General features: G+C 41.3%; 1 protein-coding gene across 1 annotated transcript in view; it reads left to right on the top strand.

Annotated features, from left to right (window-relative positions):
* Positions 1-19,098, top strand: part of CD34 (CD34 molecule) — a 92,001-nt gene that overhangs the window by 50,496 nt on the left and 22,407 nt on the right. The window contains exon 5 of the mRNA XM_048497880.1: positions 18,476-18,637. Coding sequence (XP_048353837.1) covers positions 18,476-18,637 — 162 coding nt within the window. The remainder of the gene's footprint in view (positions 1-18,475; positions 18,638-19,098) is intronic.

Genomic DNA, 19,098 nt, shown 5'->3' with positions numbered 1-19,098 from the left:
AAGAGGGTAGATAAGTTAACCTTGTAGTAGCCCTACCAAATGTCCCCCAACTACAGCAATGAGAAATTGAGTAAATAATTGCTTGTTTTGTGCTTTAAGTGGCCATTTTATCATGGGAACATGCAAATTACTCCCAGGCCTAAAAACTGTCATTACCTGGCAAAGATTAACACTCTGGAAGATACTGTGAGAGTCATAAATATTTTGAGAGTCTATACCCTGCCTTTCTAGCTCACCACTCCCATTTGCTTAGCCAGTAGAGATCCTAGCACATGATGCAGATCTACTATGAACAAAGTAGACCTTCATCAGGTCAGTGTCTGTATGAGAAATCTCCTGCAAATACTAAAGTGCATTGCCTTGAATTCCATGGTGAAGAACATGAAATTCTGTTGAAGTTCTACACATGAGATGCTAAATTTAATTTTGCTATTTAAAATGTAATTAAAGACTTTGGCCATTTCTGCATGGCCAAATAACAACGCCCTAGGGACAGAAAAAATGCTGTCCCTAGGGTGCTTTTCGCACAGGAGGCGCTGCATCACAGCAGTGCCGTCCTCGGCTCCCCAAGCGGCATGAAGACGCCACTTTTAAACCTCACTCATCTTTCTGCCGGCGTGGTGCAAACCACACTAGCATGAGGGCGCCGCTTTTGGCCCCTCCAACGTCTACGAGGGACTTACTTTGTGTTCCTCTGCAGCTCCAGGTGGCTGGAAAGTAATGCCCATGTTGCACTCCGACCCTTGGGGGTCACAGGGCAGCATGGGCATGTCATTCCAGCCGCCCAGAGCTGCAGAGGAACACAAGGTAAGTCCCTCACAGACACCATGTGGAGCCGCCCCTGCGGGCAGCAGTGGCATCAGGACTGCCTGCATGGGACCATGCGAATGGTCCCGATGTTCCACCGGCTTCATCAAAGCTGGTGGGAAGCCGCTGCCTCTGGCTATGTGGAAACGGCCTTTGACTCTAAATCTCCTTTGCTACTTGTAGAAGGCACTTCCTTCTCTGTAAGGGGAACAATTTTGAAAATCTCCCCTCCCAGAGCAGACCTTCCCTTCATCCCATGCTGTTATCAAAAGTCTAATGAGTCCAAAGAGCCAGAGGAGCCTGATTTTAGGGGGCTGCAATGGGAGTGAAAAAGTAGGAAAGTTCTCCTTTATCCAGCACAGCTGCTCATGAGAGATAGCTGGGCTACCCCACAACCTGTACATACTGGACTGTGCATGAATTCAGTCTAATCAAAATGTAATCTACAACCAAATATTCTTAACATAGTTAGTTATCATAGATTATATAGTTAATTAAAAATATTGTAGTCACATTGCCTGAGCTGAAGTGTATTCTAGTTGTGAACAGTGATATTCTCATGTCATTCAATAAACTATTCCCAAACTATTTCTGATTCCAAAATTTGTCAAGATTATAACAGCCAGATGTTCATATGGTATATTATCAATTAACTGAAAAGTAAGCCAGTAAGGTATCAGTCCATTGGCCAAAGGGGAAAAACAAATCTTTATCAATTTGTGTCTGAGCAAGGCTGAGTGTTGATTAGAGGAGAGTGTTTGCTGCCTAACAGGGTGATGTCATGGTTTAAGCTGCCACGATCCTATTATACTGTGTCCCTCCACCCACAATCTCTTTGCCATTTTCTTTGCTTCTCCTATGACTACAGACCCCACACCCATATCCTGTCTCAGGCCATATGGAAAAGGAAAAGGGGCCTGAGAGGGGGAAGGAATGGGATTTTATCAGATATTTCCAGTGGGAAGGGCCCCACCCTTTTGAATTCCTGCCACATGGATGTGGAGGGGGGATGCTAGAGGGGTCATGACTAATGTAGCTCTGAGTCCCCAAAGGTGGAGCTCATTAAAACTACTGGCAGAATAATATGTAAATAGTAATAGTGAAACTTTGTTGATGGAATTTAAATCCTGACCTGCTAGTTTCTGTTACTTTCCTATTTCATCCAGCACATGAAAGTCTGGATCTGAGCCTTATTGCTGTCAGTGCTGTGTTATATCAATGTGATGTTTTGCCAGCCCAAGGCCTGAAGGAAGGAGAGGAAGATGAATGTGAAGTATGGCTCTAGTTATTGCCCCATAGTTGAACTTCACTCTCAATTACTCAATCACTACAATATTAAGCTAAAATCAAATAATTAAATAAAAGGGTTATACTTTGGAGGCGGGGTCCAGGACTGAAGGTTTAATCTTGCATTACTTTTTAGAGAAACATCTGCAAATTTGGGAAGAAATGAGAAAAAAGTTTAAAAGAATGTGAGAGTTCACTGAAGAGGTATTATTAAATGAAGTTCTGTGTACAGCAAGGTCCAAAAACTGATTTCAAAGTTTATTGAGCTTCTAGGAAAAATAAACGTTAAATTTCTTAGATTTTTCCCTGTATCATCTGACACAGGGGCAACTTTCAATGCAGTTTGAGATCTCAAGGGTGACATATCATCAATGAACAGAACCAGGCCAGTGTATGGGTTCACTTTTTTGTCTGTATGTCTTTGTTTTTAAACAGAGTAATTTATGCCTTGTCTGCTACTCCTGGAAAACTGCAGTGTGCATTTTGCAAATTATGTCATTAAAAAAATGAAAGCAAGTTTATATATGCACATTACCCGGAGCCCCTCGGGGATAGGGCGGTATAAAAATCGAAATAATAAATAAATAAAATAAATAAATTAGGTTTCACAACGAGCTTAGTGTTAAATTATGCCTCTATGAATTTATGCATAACATCCACCTCTGTTTCTTGGACTTTAAGCAGCTTATGAATTCCATCAGAGTGCTGTCTACTATTGTCCCACCAACTGTCCTCACCAGCACCAGAGCTTTTTCGCCTTTGGCCTCAGCCTGGTGGAACACTCTGTCAAGTGAGACCTGGGCCCCATGGGACTTTGTACAATTTTGAAGGACCTATAAGATGAAGCTGTTCCACCAGGCCTATAGTTGAGAACTGCAGTAATGTTTAAACTAGCTGGCCTTCTTGTTCCCTTTCCTCTTCCCTTTTGTATGTATATGAATGTTTTTGAATTTATGTGGGATAATTTCAATTTTGAGGGTGTTTTTGCCCTCTTGGCTGATGTATAATGACACCGAGATATGAATGGGGATACTTCTTTATTGATCTTATTGTTTTATTGCATTGTTTCATTGTTTTGTCTCTCAATTGTTGCAATTAATTTTGGTCCCAAACTATATACAAGTTAAAATCTAACACCTTGAATTGGGTTTGAAATCATTTGGGCAACCAATGCAAGAGGGCCAGAACTGGTTTTATATGTTTGGGCCTCTGAGTCCCAGTTAGTTGTTTGATAGCTGCATTAAGCACCTGCTGCAGCTTCTGAACCATCTTCAAAGCAAACTCCAGTTGGAGTATGCTGCAGTAATCTGAAGATTGCCAGAGCATGGATTATTAAAGATAGGCTATCTCTGTCTAGGTAAGGGCACAACTGGACCACCTGCCTAAGCCAGCAGAAAGCACCAAAGCGCCTGATGCTCAAGTGACAAAGATGGATCCAGGAACCCACTCAAGTGGTCAACCTGTTCTTTCAGAGGGAGTAACCAAACTCATTCATCAGTTTCATGTAGATGTTAAATAGCATGTGGGATAGGACAGACCCCTGAGGGTCTCCATGGAGCTGAATAATATTCCCCAAACACCACCTTTTGGAGACAGCCCTCCAAGTAGGAGAAGAACCACTGCAGTGCAGTGCCTCCCACTCCCAACTCCACCAACCGTTCCAGAAGAATACCATAGTCAATGGTATTTAAAGCTGCCAAAACATCCAGGAGAATCTGCAGGGTCACATTCATCCTGTTGTGCTCCCAGCATAAGTCATCATACAGGGCAACCAAGGTTGTTTCTGTGCCAAAACCAGGCCTGAACCTTGACCTGAAATGGATCCAGATAATCAGTTTTATCCAAGGGTGCCTGGAATTGATTGACAACCACCTTCTCCATGAAAGGTAAATTTGCTACTGGTATGACACCTTCCTCAAATCACCAAGGCAGGGAAACAACTCACTGACCAGGCTTATCAGTTTTCCCCCCTTTTTTTACCTCAGGGACTGCATAGCTTCTAATATGGTAGTGTTTGATGACAAGAAGCACTTTCCATCAGCCCTGTAATTATCTCAGAAAGTGAAGGAAGCCCATTATTTAAAAACCTTTCATGGCAAACCCCTTTATGTAAGGCACACCAAATAATAATACTGAAACAGATGCAAAACTGAAACAGATTAAAAGATTTATTTAACAGAGAGGGGAGATGGGAATAAGGTGTGAATAACTTGGAGAAAGGAATGGATAAGACAGAATAGATATATATTTACAACAGAGATCTTTGACAGATAAGCAGTATTTGTTCTTAGGCATAGTCTTTAATAAGTTTGTCAATTTCTTAGTTCTCTTAGTTAGATGGTAAATAGATGTTTCCTAGATGTTCCTTATAGTGCAAATGTTTTGGCTAATGGATTACCCACACACACTGGGTTCCATCAGGCTTGGTACGTTTACTTCAGTACCCTCACTCAGCCCTCATCAATAAAAACCCTTCAAAATAAACATAAAACACTACCTAGAGGAAAGTAAAACAAAACCCAATACCCAAAATTAACTGGTATTTGGGATTCTTCTTCTCTCTTCCTGGAAGATATATTCCTCCCTGAAAGATATATCCCTCCTTCAGCTTGGGACCTCAATAACCTAACCACCAACTCTCCTACTCTGTGTATATTTGCTTTCAACCACAGCATACAGGACGGTGCACAGTAGAATCAGACACATTTACTTCACTAACTGAACTACTTTCCTCAGAGAACTTATGTACTAAGCACAGCAAAAGCAGATAGCTATTTCATTTCAGGAACTTCAAAAGGAACTCAAATAGTTTTACACAGGGAGATAACATCCTCAGTCTTGGTGACATCAAGTCTTCTGTGACCAATCAGAGTACAGGGTTGCCTTAGCCAATTAGGTGGCTTCCCTGTTCCAAGGTCTCTATGCCTCACTCTGAGTATAAACAATAATGGCTACAGACAGCACTGCACTTTTAAAATACACACTTTTCTCTGCAGTCAGTGACACTGACATATAGTTCAGATTTTCTGGGTCAAGGGAGGGTTTCTTAAGAAGAGGTCTTAGCACTGCCTCTTTAAAACAGTATGGAAGCACTCCCTCTTGCAAAGAGGTATTAATGGTAATGATTTATCTGACCCCTTACTGACTTTAATAAGCCAGGAGGAGCAAAAGTCTCTAGAACTGAAGGGATCACACAAGCTTATCCAAGCATCTTGACCATGTCCTCAAACTGAAGGATGTTAAGTGCAGAAACTTTAACAGAGTTCTGGTCTTTTCCATTTGTCTCTGTGCAGATGGCTCATACTATAGAGCTTTCTTTTGACTGTATGAGAGCAATTCATTTTAAAGATAACTTTTTGCTTTTCAGTGACTATTTTATTCACTGTAAGATAAATAGTTATTGCTTTCTTTGGATATTCAGTGGGCCATGGTTTGTGAATAAATACTGTTTTGCTGTAGTTTGAAGAATGCAAAGAACATAAAAATTCTGCCAAAATGTTATCCCTTTCTTCTCCCCACTTTGGCAACTAGCTGCCTCAGATGCTAGTCATTGCTCAAGCTTATTGCATATACTTGGCTTCCATTTGTAAACTCTGAGTGCTAATAAATTTACACCAATAAATAAAACAAGCTGTGCAGAATTGCTGTGATTACTTGGGGGGACCCCTCCACCTCCAATCCTCTGTGTTCATTTTTCAGGGTCCCTTGAGCTGGAACACTGCAGGAGGCTTTGATATTATTCATTATAAGTTTGAAAGTTGAGAAGGAGTAGAGAGGGGCCAAGAGTTCTTTGGCAAGTATTGCTTATTTCAGCACAGCCTGGACTACAATACTGCTTAACATTTACCCTATGAAAGAGACTAATCTTTATATAATTCTGCATGCTCCATCTTTTTACAATGGTGGAATTGTCATGACCTTTTTTTACAGCGGGTGCTGGGATGCAACCTTTGCAAAGGAGCTTTGGTATTTTCAAAATTACTGGAAAAGTTCAAAAGTTGGGGTGACTGTAGCAGTTGGAGGTCCAGTTTTGAAGTGAAAACATGTAGATAAGGGCGTTTTCCCCACGACCAACATATCCTGGGATAAGGAAGTGAACCAGTGGCAAAGCTCCCATGGAAACATCCGGGGACAAATGCCCCGGGTGCTCTCTCTCTCTCCCCCCCTCTCTGGGGTGTTTTTGCCCCGGCTCCATTTTCCCTAGTTATGCCTCTGAAGCAAACCATCCTGGTTTGGGCATGATTACCACATGGCTTCTGGGTCTAACTTGGGCCTGCCTTGTGAGATTTCCCTTGCGCCTTTAAAAAAAATGAAATTGGGGGATTTTTTTTAAAAAAAATGTGTGCTGCTCCCACTCCCATGCAAACACTGCGGCAGATGGAACGGTTTATTTTTCTCACCTCACTGGCTGCAGCCAATCATAACAATGGAAAAATGGGACAGTTCATGCATGCGCAGCAGCATCGTGAGGAAAATGAAACTCAACCGGGGGGCGTGCTTAATCACCTGGAGTTCTTCCTCCCGGCCTGAACATGCTACCGGGCTGCTGTGCGGAGGGAGGAACCAAGATGGAAACATCCCGGTCTGTATGATCCAGGTTTTCCCCGGGGATATTTTGGCCGTGGGGAAAACTCTGTACAGAGATCTTAAATATACTTGCAGCTCTTGCATCTTTATCCTGAGCAATGGAATCATGCCTCCTGATCTCGGAGTGCACAAATATATTTGAGGAAACAAATCAAGGAATCATTGAAGGGTAGCTACAGGGCAGCTGCAGTAGTGGAAAGTGACACTGCTGGAGGATCTTTCATAGACAACAGTAGTAAAACTTCAGCTAACCATGATTAGTATAGCATGGAAGAAGGAAATGGTAAGCTAATTTTGTTCACCTCTGACCTTGAAAACCCTGTGATGAGACAATCCAAAAACAGATCAAAGCAATTCAGTATTTTTTTAAAAAAACTCGTTTATGTAGAACTCCATAGATAAACAGCTAAAACTCCATAGATAATAACATCTTCAGGCCGAGTCTCACTTTCCATTCAAAGGTCTCAAAAATACATTTTATGCAAATGAAGGGATGGAGTGTTCCATTTCTCTCTTTACTCTCTTGAATATATAGCATGCTGAGCAGCATGGGAACTTACTGAGTTGCCAACATGTTACAAAACTAAAATCACGTGACATCAGACTTAAGTCACATGACATCATAGAAAGAGGAAGAAGTAATATCATGATCATTCTGAAGGGAGAGGGGCTCCCCTTGGAAAGAATGTACAGAGCACTGAAGAGCTGATAGGTACAGGCATGGGGTAGGACAGGCTTGATGAGACAAAGAAGACCAGCAGAACTGTTGTGGAGAAGGGGGTTTCTGAATCAACCTGTACTACCACTGAGTGATTTCATCTCACTAGTCTACTGATCTTCTCAGTATGTGTATGTGTGGAGAGTCACCCTTACTTTCTAAGCCTGCACATTAGTAGGACATCCTTCCAAAAAGCAGCAGCATGCATCCCAACAGGTGGGGTTCTGTAACCAATCTGAGAGTTGAAGCCCACTGAATTACAGAACTGAGAAGTTGATTTCCAACTATAAAACTTTTTTTATCAGTAGATAGGTCTGTTTATTTTTCCTCTGTTGAAGGCATGACATCACTGGTGGATACAATTTAAATTGTTACCCTTTTAAAATCTTGCTTGTTTCCATTTAATTCAACTTCCTTCCTATCTGTCTTCCATAAGGGCTACTAATTATTCTGTTTTATTCTTTCTGCAGTTGTTGAGGTGGAAATTACTAACTTTAAGGGAAGAAAGATTAGCTTTCCATGAACCAAGCTGTTGCAAAGGTTAAAATAAGCAGCATGTAGCATGATCCCAAGTACTGTATATACTCGCATATAAGTCCAATTTTTCAGTACATTTTCTGTGCTGAAAAAGCCCCCCTCGACTTATACGCGAGTAAGGTGTATTTTAAAAAATATTTTAGGGTTTTTACTTTGTCAGCTGCCAGGGGGCACAGTTTTTAGGCTAGCGGCACCAAAATTTCAGAAACTTTTCAAGAGACTTTCCTGATGATACCACCCAAGTTTGGTAAAGTTTGGTTCAGGGGGTCCAAAGTTATGGACCCCCAAAGGGGGTACCCCATCCCCCATTGTTTCCAATGGGAGCTAATAGTAGATGGGGCTACATTTTGAGGGTCCATAACTTTGGACCCCTTGAACCAAACTTCACCAAACCTGGGGGGTATCATCAGAATAATCTCTTGCTGATACCAGCCAGGTTTGGTGACAGTTCAGCAGATCCAAAGTTATGGATCCCCAAAATGGGTGCTCCCATCATCCCCCATTGTTTCAATGAAAGCTAATAGTAGATGGGGCGATCCTTTTGAGGGTCCATAACTTTTGACCCCCTGAACCAAACCTGGGTGGTATCATCAGGAGAGTCTTTTAAAGATACTCTGAAATGTTGGTACTGCTAACATAAACATTCCTCCCCTGACCAATAATCCAGTTTTGAAGGATTTTAACTCTTGTGTTTTAGCTTGGTTGCTGATTGAGCTAAGGTTTTTGTACTTTTAAAGTTATTGTTGAGACCATATTGTTTTTGCTGACCCTCTTTTCCACTTACAGAGCTAGTTTACTGTTTTTCTTTGAAATAAATATTCAAAAACTTTTAACCTACTGATTCCCCAATTAATGTAATTTTATTGGTATCTATTTTTATTTTTGAAATTTCCCACCCATTTCCCAAGTCAATAAGTTTTCCCTGTTTTTTGTGGTAAAATTAGGTGCCTCGACTTATATGCGGGTCAACTTATGCACAAGTATATACGGTATGTTTACTTAGAAACAAGTTGTTTTAAGGACTTGCTTCCTCCATAAGTGTACTTGGGACTGCAGTCAATCTGCTCCGAAAATCAGCTTTATACTTGCTGAGTGAGGAAAGAGATTATAACCACCTCTGCTATATGAATTTTTGAATATTGGGAGCCACTGGCTTCCGATTCATCTTCATTATGTTAAACAAAATAGTAATGCAATCATGTTACAGAGACAACAATCAGATAGGCAAATCATGTTACCAACACTGAGTGTCTGGATTTAATTGAATTTGATTTAATTGGGTTGTACTGAGACATTTACTGAACTTTATTTAATCTATTTTGTTGTGAACAAAAAGGAGTAAGTAACTTGCTCTGAAATATGTCTATATATGCCCTTAATTCAAATTAAAATTTCATCCCTGTTTGATTTGGCTTAATTCTCCCCCACAACCTTAGCAGTAGCTTTGGCTGCCACAAACTAATAACAATGACCTCTCTTTCATCACAAAGAAGCTGTGGCTTCTTTGTGCACAGCTGTTCTAATATAGTCCTTCTTAACATTGCATGCACTCATCCTCCTTAGAGTGGAAGAAAAATGCCTAGGTATTTGTTGCTGATAAAGTGTTTTACAAATAGTTTAATGCAGCTAATGCAAAGTAACCTCTTTGATTGCCCACATAAGCAATGGACTCTGATGGTTGTGGAACCAACCAGGGGAGAGGTGATCCTAGATGTAATTCTATGTGGGACTTGGTGCAGGAAGTCAGTGTTGTTGAGCCGATAGGGAACAGCGACCACAATGCTGTCAGATTCAGTATCTCAGGATGCGAACAAGTGGCAACTACTAATGTAGTTACATTCGCCTTCAGAAAGGGAAATTTCTCAAAGATGAGGGGGATAGTGCGCAGGAAGCTGAAAGGGAAAATCAAGAGAGTCAAAACTGTCCAGGATGCTTGGAGGTTATTTAAAAACACAGTAATAAAAGCTCAGCTGGAATGTGTTCCACAGGTTAGAAAAGGCAGCACCCAGTCCAAAGAAAGCCACCATGGTTAACAAGAGAGGTTGAGGAAATTATCAGAAAAAAGAAAATGTCTTTTAGAAAATGGAAGTCCAGTTTGGCTGATGAAGAATATGAGAGGGAACACAAATGGTGGCAAAAGAGAAGCAAGTTAGCTGTAAGGGAGGCAAAAAAGGATTATGAGGAACGCATGGCTGCGAACATCAAGACCAGCAACAAACAGTTCTTCAAGTACATCAAAAGCAGGAAGCCAGCAAGGGAAGCGGTAGGCCCGTTAGATGACAAAGGAACAAAGGGTGTGCTAAAAGATTGCAGAGATTGCAGAGAAGCTGAATGAATTCTTTGCATCTGTCTTCACCCAAGAGGAGGTGAGGAACATTCCTGCACCTGAACCAAGCTTCTTAGGAGGCGAATCCGAGGAACTAGCGAAGATAGTGGTAGACAAGGAAAAAGTTCTGGCAGCCATTGATAAACTAAATGTTACCAAATCCCCTGGCCCAGATTGCATTCACCCAAGAGTTCTTAAAGAGCTCAAGAATGAAACTGCTGATGTTCTTACTTTAATATGCAACTTATCCCTGAAATCAGGCTCCATCCCTGAAGACTGGAAGATGGCCAATGTCACACCAATCTTTAAGAAAGGATCTAGGGAGGACCTGGGAAATTACAGGCCAGTCAGTTTGACATCTGTTCCTGGTAAATTAGTAGAATCTATCATTAAAGATAAAATTATGAAACATGTAGAAAAGCAAGACCTGCTGAGAAAGAGTCAGCATGGCTTTTGCAAAGGCAAATCCTGTCTTACAAACTTACTAGAGTTCTTTGAGGGTGTAAACAGACATGTGGATAAGGGGGAACTGGTGGACATTGTCTACTTGGATTTCCAAAAGGCTTTTGACAAAGTTCCTCACCAGAGACTGTTGAGAAAACTCAGCAATGAAGGAATAAGAGGGGAAGTCCTCCTATGGATTAAAAACTGGTTGAGAAACAGGAAACAAAGAGTGGGTGTAAATGGGAAGTTCTCACAATGGAGAGATGTAGGGAGTGGTGTCCCCCAAGGATCCGTTTTGGGACCAGTGCTCTTTAACCTATTCATAAATGACCTGGAAGTAGGGGTGGGTAGCGTGGTGGCCAAGTTTGCAGATGATACCAAATTATGTAGGGTGGTGAGAACCACAAAGGATTGCGAAGAGCTCCAAGCGGACCTTGATAAATTAGTTGAGTGGGCTCAGAAATGGCAAATGCAGTTCAATGTAGCAAAATGCAAAGTGATGCACATAGGGGCAAAAAATCCAAACTTCACATACACGCTACAGGGGTCAGTGCTATCAGTCACAGACCAGGAAAGGGATTTAGGCGTCTTAGTTGATATTTCCATGGGAATGTCAACTCAGTGCATGGCAGCTGTAAAAAAGGCAAACTCTATGCTGGGGATAATTAGGAAAGGAATTGATAATAAAACTGCAAAGATTGTCATGCCCTTATATAAAGCAGTGGTGCGACCACACTTGGAGTACTGTGTCCAGTTCTGGTCGCCGCATCTCAAAAAGGATATTGAGGAGATAGAAAAAGTGCAGAGAAGGGCAACAAGGATGATTGAGGGACTGGAGCACCTTCCCTATGAGGAGAGGCTGCAGCGTTTGGGACTCTTTAGTTTGGAGAGGAGGAAGGGCTGAGGGGGGATAAGGATTGAAGTCTATAAAATTATGCATGGGGTAGAAAATGTTGACAGAGAGAAATTTTTCTCTCTTTCTCACAATACTAGAACCAGGGGCATTCCATTGAAAAATGCTGGGGAAGAATTAGGACTAATAAAAGGAAACACTTCTTCACGCAACGTGTGATTGGTGTTTGGAATATGCTGCCACAGGAGGTGGTGATGGCCACTAACCTGGATAGCTTTAAAAGGGGCTTGGACAGATTTATGGAGGAGAAGTCGATTTATGGCTACCAATCTTGATCCTCCTTGATCTGAGATTGCAAATGCCTTAGCAGACCAGGTGATCGGGAGCAACAGCCGCAGAAGGCCATTACGTTCACATCCTACGTGTGAGCTCCCAAAGGCACCTGGTGGGCCACTGCGAGTAGCAGAGAGCTGGACTAGATGGACTTTGGTCTGATCCAGCTGGCTTGTTCTTATGTTCTTATGTTCTTATGATCTGGAAAACCAAATGTGATTCCCCACCCCTCCATATGAAGTTTGCTGGGTATCCTTGGGTCAGTCACAGTTCTCTCTCACAGCCTCACCTACCTCACAAGCAGAGGCGTAGGTACCAGGGGACTCAGGGTGCGCGTTGCACTGGGCGCACGCCTGGGGGAGGGCGTGCAAAAAATTCAGGCTCGGTGGGTTTTTTGTATTTTTGGGGGGTTTTCCCCAGTTTTTGGCCTGCAGGAGGTGCAGTTTTTAGGCTATCAGCATCAAAATTTCAGGGTATCTTTAGGCATGAATTTAAAGGGAGAATATGAGGCCCGCAGTTTAATCTTTGAAAGTGATGCTGTTTCAGGGTGGGGGATAATCCACCCCAAAACAGCATCACTTTCAATGTTGTTTTAACTGGGGACCCCATATTCCCCCTTTAAGGTGGATTTAAAAGGAGAATCTGGGCTCCCTAGTTTAAACACCATTGAAAGTGATGCTGTTTGGGGGTGGATTCCAGCGTCACAGTGGCTGCCCATGTGGGGGGGGGGGGGCGCAAAACTCAGATTTTGCACCAGGCTCCATTTCCCCTGGCTACACCTCTGCTCACAAGGCACCTGTTGTGGAAAGAGGAAGGGAAGTTTTAAAACAGCTTTGAGACTCTTTACAGGAGACAAAGATGATACAAATCCAAACTCTTCATCTTTTCTTCTAAAGGAGGGCAGTAAGATGAAGAATTTTACTAAAATAACTTTTAGATGTCACCTCTTAGCCAGGCTATGAGAAATATATAGACTGAAATGAAATGTTTGTTTAAAATGTTTCTATGCCATCTCAACAGACTCCTGTTTGAGGTATATTACAATTAAAACCACAGTGTAAAAGCTGTCCATAAAAAGGAGGAGACCATTAAAAATCTGATAAGATAAAACCCCTAATTAAAATCTGGGCAGAAATACATGTTTTAGTCTGGTGTCTAAAAGAAGAATATGTGCTAAGCGCGGAAGGGTATCCAAAGGTTAGGTACCTCTTCAAAAAATGCCCCACCTCTAGTTGTTACCCATCTCACCTCTGAAGATGGGACCACAGACGTTTGAGAGCTGATTCTAACTGAATGGCTAAATAGTATGGGAGGGGATGGTTGTTAAATTGTTAAGATAGTCGTTAAGATGCTACATTAATTCCACTACAGCATTCTTGGCATCCCCTTTGCTGTGAACTGAATTAAACCTACAGTCACCCACACAGAGATGATTCTCAGAAGCTTCCTCATTGTAGCTGTAGCTAACATCCTAGCAGTACAATAACAAAACTTTCTTGAGGTAGGTTGCCCCATTTTCTCTGCCCCAGACCCCTGTGTCAGACATTACCCTATACTTGCTACCAGAGAGCCTAGGGGTGGGGGTAGGGGCTGGTGGGGGAAGAGGTGTTAATTAGTAATTGACTAGCCACTATAGTAATTCGTCAGTTACTGTTTTTTCAAAGGAGTTCCTCAGCGGTGTGTATGGGGATGACCCTGCAGGGGACAGGGGTGGAGGAAATGGTGTCAACGTGGGTAGCACCAGGAAAGAGCTGGATTTTCTGTCCATAAGCGGCCATACCAGCTTTGCTGAGATCATTCCTAAAGGACTGTAGTAAAGAAGGTTTAGGAAAGTTCACAAGAAATCTGGGGAAAAGATGAAACGCGATCTTGCTCCACTCTGCTATTCTGCCACTTAAGTCATTTCTCTGTATTTTCTGGCCATAGACTGAAAACCCACTCACAAAGCCCCCCCCCCCACATCCCTTTGGCATTCTTTGTAGGTTCCAGCAAACTGTGGGAGGGGAGTCTTTGCAGAAACATATGAGAAAAATCCTCTAATTTTATGTGACAAAGCTCTGTGGAAGATCTGCCAACTATGTTGAGAAAGCCATTGTATGAAGAAATTTAAATTATCTTCCACTTACCTGATTGTGTTCTACGTAAATTCAGCTAGAAAAGATTAAGCAGAAGTTATTAGTATATCATGCTTTGCAAAGTTAATTAAACAAGCATAAGAAGATAGCACCCTGACCAACACTGTACTCCTAAACACAGTCATGCCCTTCTAAGCCTATTGAAGTCAGAGGGGAGGGGATAAATTAGGGCTACACTGCAAAGCAGCTTAAGTTCAAAGAAAAAAATAGTTGTCACTGCCTCTCACCTTTTTTCAAGTCTAAAGGCTGATCATTTGACACACAATTCTTCACCCTGATTATTTCTCCTTCCTCTCCTCCTCCTTTTCCTCTCTCTTTTTTCTCCTGCTGTTCCTTCTTAATAATTTGACTGAATTGCTGAATTTATTCAGGGCTAATAAATACAATTTACATATAAGATGGTTAAATATAAATAATTTAATTTTATTAGCTTATTCTCTTACAAGTAACTTTGGGCTAGCTAGATGATTATTTTCTGGATTTCATGAGGGATCACCATTTATTCATTCTCTCTCCATTAATTTTAAAGATGAGACATTTTAATAATCCGCTGGTTAAAAGGTGTGCTGAATGCTGCATAGAACACAGTGGCACACTCCCTGGACGGAGACCTCACACTCTTGATGTGAACAAGCCCACCAGGGATACTCGCTCAGTGACTTGGGAGCCATATTATAAAAATAAAAAGCTTGTGGCTCTTCTCTGCATCATTCATTCAGATGACATCCACTCTATGTTTCAGGAAACCGGGCAAATTTCTTAAATAGTGGGGAATGTGGTCAGCAATTGTTCCCACTTTAAAATAGCTGCCTCTAAAGGAATGGAAAAGCTGTAAGCCTCCCAGAGCTTCATGCGTCATACTAAGGATGGAAGTAAATGTACATTTTTTTTGGTCAGTGGTAATTATGAATGTGGCTCTTTGTGAATCACAGAGAGAGCACCACTGCTATCATTTGTTAAAATGCAACCTACAGGCAGTTCTTCCTTCTGAAGTACAGTTATGTGAATTTGGATGGGGACCTTTATCATCACTTTCTGGCTCTTTGTCCATATGATGGCAGAAAGGTAGTAGGTTAGGTGTATGAACAAACGTCTGCTATTTCCGTTAATATTTGCTTTGGGATATTTTTAAAGGAGTAATTAATGTCTGGTACTTCTTTTTTTCTACAATAGGATGTTTTTATGGGCATCTCTAAACATACAGTTTGGATAAGCAGCAGCCTGTTTAATTAGTAAAATGTGTTTGTAATGTTGTAGGAAGGCTAGACTATAAGATCCACTAGTTATGCAAGACACATATAGGTGCAGAAGTTTTCAAAAGTATGAGCCACCCCTCCGATTTCTACTTGCTAAGCTTATTTACACTGTTTTGAACTGGTCAGAAGTGAAACCTAAATTGAAAATTTGTTTAAAGCTTTGTCCAAAATTCTCTTTTTCATAGCTGAACTAGTCTTAACAAGGGAGGATTAAGAACAAAGAATGGCTGATACCCAAGTGACTCTTATGTGTTTCTGCTATTTGGAGGAAACATGCCATCTCACCTCCCTCTCTTTGCAAAGCCAGGAATAGAATCCTTAAATTCTGCTTCAGCCACTGCATTGCAGACCTTCCTTGTAATTAAAGCACAGCTTCATACAAATCTAACTGTATGAAGCCTACTGGCTAGAGTTACTTTAAATGGTTGTGGTGGGTTTTCTGGGCTTTGTGGCCATGGTTTGATACATCTACCAGACCATGGCCCCAAAGCCCAGAAAACCCACCACAACCAGTTGAATCCGGCCATGAAAACCTTCGATAATACATTACTTTAAATGGTTTCTTCACTCAGCATGCACCATCAAAATTATTGTAATTACCATTTTTAAATAAAAAAGGGAGTGGGATTTAAATTGAGGATGTCTTGTGCTGTTTAAAATCCATTCCTAATCATAGTCCACAAGTCTCAGCCTGGCATCAGTGTAAGCTATAGGACTCTTGATCTGATTTTTTCTTCATTGTGAAAAAAAACATGATTCCAGAAGTCTTTTCAATCTTCGTGGAAAAACCCACTGTTCTTCCATATTCCTTGGTTGACAGTTGGAGAACAAAAAAGTACCACTGTAACTGGATTTTGGCCAAAGGTCTCCAATGCCTAAACGTTATCATGATATTAATTGATGTCCATAGCTATGCTAATTTAGACCACATTGACATTAAAACAATTTTTAGAATGCTTTGTTTGAACTTGTTGCTGCCTAAAGAACGTCCCTGGAGCAAATCCTTCTCTTAATTACAAAATTATTTTCACTAAAGGGAAGCACTGTGAACAGGTATAGCCAATCTTTTGGGCAAGTCTGTCTGCTCTAAACTTGCAGAGCATTTTTTAAGCCTCTGACTTAAAATGGTGTGTGAATGCTTGATAAATAGAATGGATCCCCATCATCTATAACAATGTCGTAATAGCACTGGAATGTGTAAAGTATCTCTCTTGTTCAGAAGGAAATAAGGCTTTCAGTTACCTTTGTTTATTTCATCCTCTGCTTTTTAGACACACTAACATAGGGAAGTTGTAGTCCTGGGGACCTTTTCATGCAAAGCTGATGAGGGTGCAGGCTTTCATTGATAAATATTAAAAAAAATGAACGTTTCAGCATGATCCTATGTCAGATTTTATATTAGCATGGTGAATTAGCATGGTGAATGTGTTACTCACATCTTTGGTGGTATCATTCAGGACATCGAGCCTGCTGTTTCAGGCACTTGGCTCTCAATATTTGTTCTAGATTAATTTCAAGATAACCCAGCCTTTTTGGCAGACAGACCATATCCATTTGCACAACAGAATGTTCTTTTAATAAGGCTTGTGGGTATAAACAAACAACTTACCCAAACACAGGAAAATAATTGATTTCTTGTTCAGTGTCTAGCCACTTGAACTGCAATAAATAAATAAAACCCCAAAATTATTGTAATTACCATTTTTAAATAAAAAAGAGGAGTGGGATTTAAAGAAATGTATTTTCTGTTATTTACTTAGATATTTATACCCTGCTTTTCTCCATGGGGGCACAAAGTGGTTTATAGTTCCTCTCCTTTAACCTCACGACTATCTTATGATGTAGGTTGGGCTGAGAAAAAGTAACTGGCCCAAGGTCTTTCAGGAAGCTTCTATGGCAGTATGAGGATTCGAACTTGGGTGTCCCAGATCCTACTCCAGCAGTTCAACCACTACATCATAGGAAACATAAAATATATTTGGATAAATGTGTTCTATCTAGAACACCTTACAGAATATTCTGGACTTATCACCTTGCTATATAAAGGACACTATATAAAGGACACTATATAAAGGACACTTGCTATATAAAGGACAAACAAAAAGGTAGCCATTGTGATATATCAGAAAGAGAATAGAAGGGGAAGCCTTAACGTTTCTGTTCTTATTGCCATAGTTCCAAAATCATAGGTTTTGTGCAATCAAAATTAAGAAGATTCATGACAAGATTCCCCTGTCAATTTTAAAGTAGTAGATATTCCATATCCTAATTTTGATTGGGAACCTGTAAGAGGGGAAAGGGAAATTTGTATCCTCCGTGTGCAGTTGCACTCACTGAAACATCTTCCTTCATACTGTTTTCAGCCTACAAATGAAAAAGGAATGACTGCCCAAAGATTAATTCCCTAATGGATTTCAATTCCCAAAATCACATAAGTAAAAAAATACCTCACAGCAAACACTAAATATAAAAACTGAGATTTAAACTTGCTCATGAACTGTTATGACATAATGTAGATATAAAGTTGTATGAAGTTAGTCAGCAAGCGGGTTTCAATAAATATAATAAATTTGGGCCCTTTCCACACGGCCAGTTTGCAGGGGTGCATCGGCATACTTTATGCCGATGCACCCCCGTGGGACTGTTTGCACAAATGGTCCCGCTGGGCGCACCGCCTGCAGCACAGCCTTCGAACAGGCTGCGCCACTCCCAAACTTTGCTTACCTCCCGTCTCCTTCCGTCACGTTGTGGAGGGCAAGGGACTTGCCCCCCCCCCCCGGCCAGAGCAACGACCCTAGAGTCGAAGGCCAAGAGGCGTGTCTCCTGACCTCCACAATGTGAACGGAAGGAGACTGGAGGTAAGCATCATTTGGAAGGGCCGGGGGAGAAATGCCGGCTGCCACCTGGTGCCGTTCACATGGCACCGAATGGAAGCCGACGTTTACTCAAAACCTCGCTCCCCAAGCAAGTTTTGAAAACACCATTTTGGCAGGAACAGAGTGCCAGCGATTTGGCAGCAACGCCTGTGCGAAAGGTCCCTGCCAAAATGGTGTTTTACTGATCCGAAATCGTTGCTTTTGGCCTGTGCAGAAAGGGCCTTAGAGGAGGGTACCACTTTAAATAATTTTAAATTTTCTGATTTAGTAAATATCTGAGTGTAGATCCCTAGTAAACTTCTTCTTTTTTCTCCAGAAGATCAAGTTTCAGGTGATGGTACAACATCCTCTCTTACTATATCATCTTCAAGAATTTCTCCTTCAAAGCTTTCCATCACTGAAGGATCAACAACAACAGCCAGCTCTCTTGCAACAGAGGCTTCCACAGCCTCCAAAAGGAGTAGTCAAACCCCAAAAGGTAAAATGGAATTGGTGTGATTCCTAATCTTCTTCATTTAGGCTTTGGTGGTAAAAAGTTCTGTTAAGTCACAGCTGACTTATGGCAATTCTGTAGGGTTTTCAAGGTAAGAGATGTTCACAGGTGGTTTGTCATTGCCTGCCTCCTCATTTAGGCCTTACTTGGTAAAAATTTTGTCAACTACCATGGAGAAGTGCAATACAGGGTATTTTCATCAAGTGGCCCTTAAGCTGAAAGTTGTAAATAAACAAACAAAGATCCAATGCTTTTCAGAACTGCCAAATTGACAGATCTGCAATCTTATCTTCCTGGGAGTTCTGAAGCTTGAAAACCTGTCACAGCCAGTATTTGGATGGAAGACCACCAAGGAATATCAGGCAGGAGATGCCAACCCACCTCTGAATGTTTCTTGTCTTAAAAACCCTACAGGGCTGGCATAAGTAGGCTGCAACTTGATGACA

Source organism: Sphaerodactylus townsendi, linkage group LG05, assembly GCF_021028975.2.
Source record: "Sphaerodactylus townsendi isolate TG3544 linkage group LG05, MPM_Stown_v2.3, whole genome shotgun sequence".
Lineage (NCBI taxonomy): Eukaryota > Metazoa > Chordata > Lepidosauria > Squamata > Sphaerodactylidae > Sphaerodactylus > Sphaerodactylus townsendi.
The sequence above is the reverse complement of the archived record's forward strand: the minus strand, read 5'-3'. Positions and strand labels throughout refer to the sequence as shown.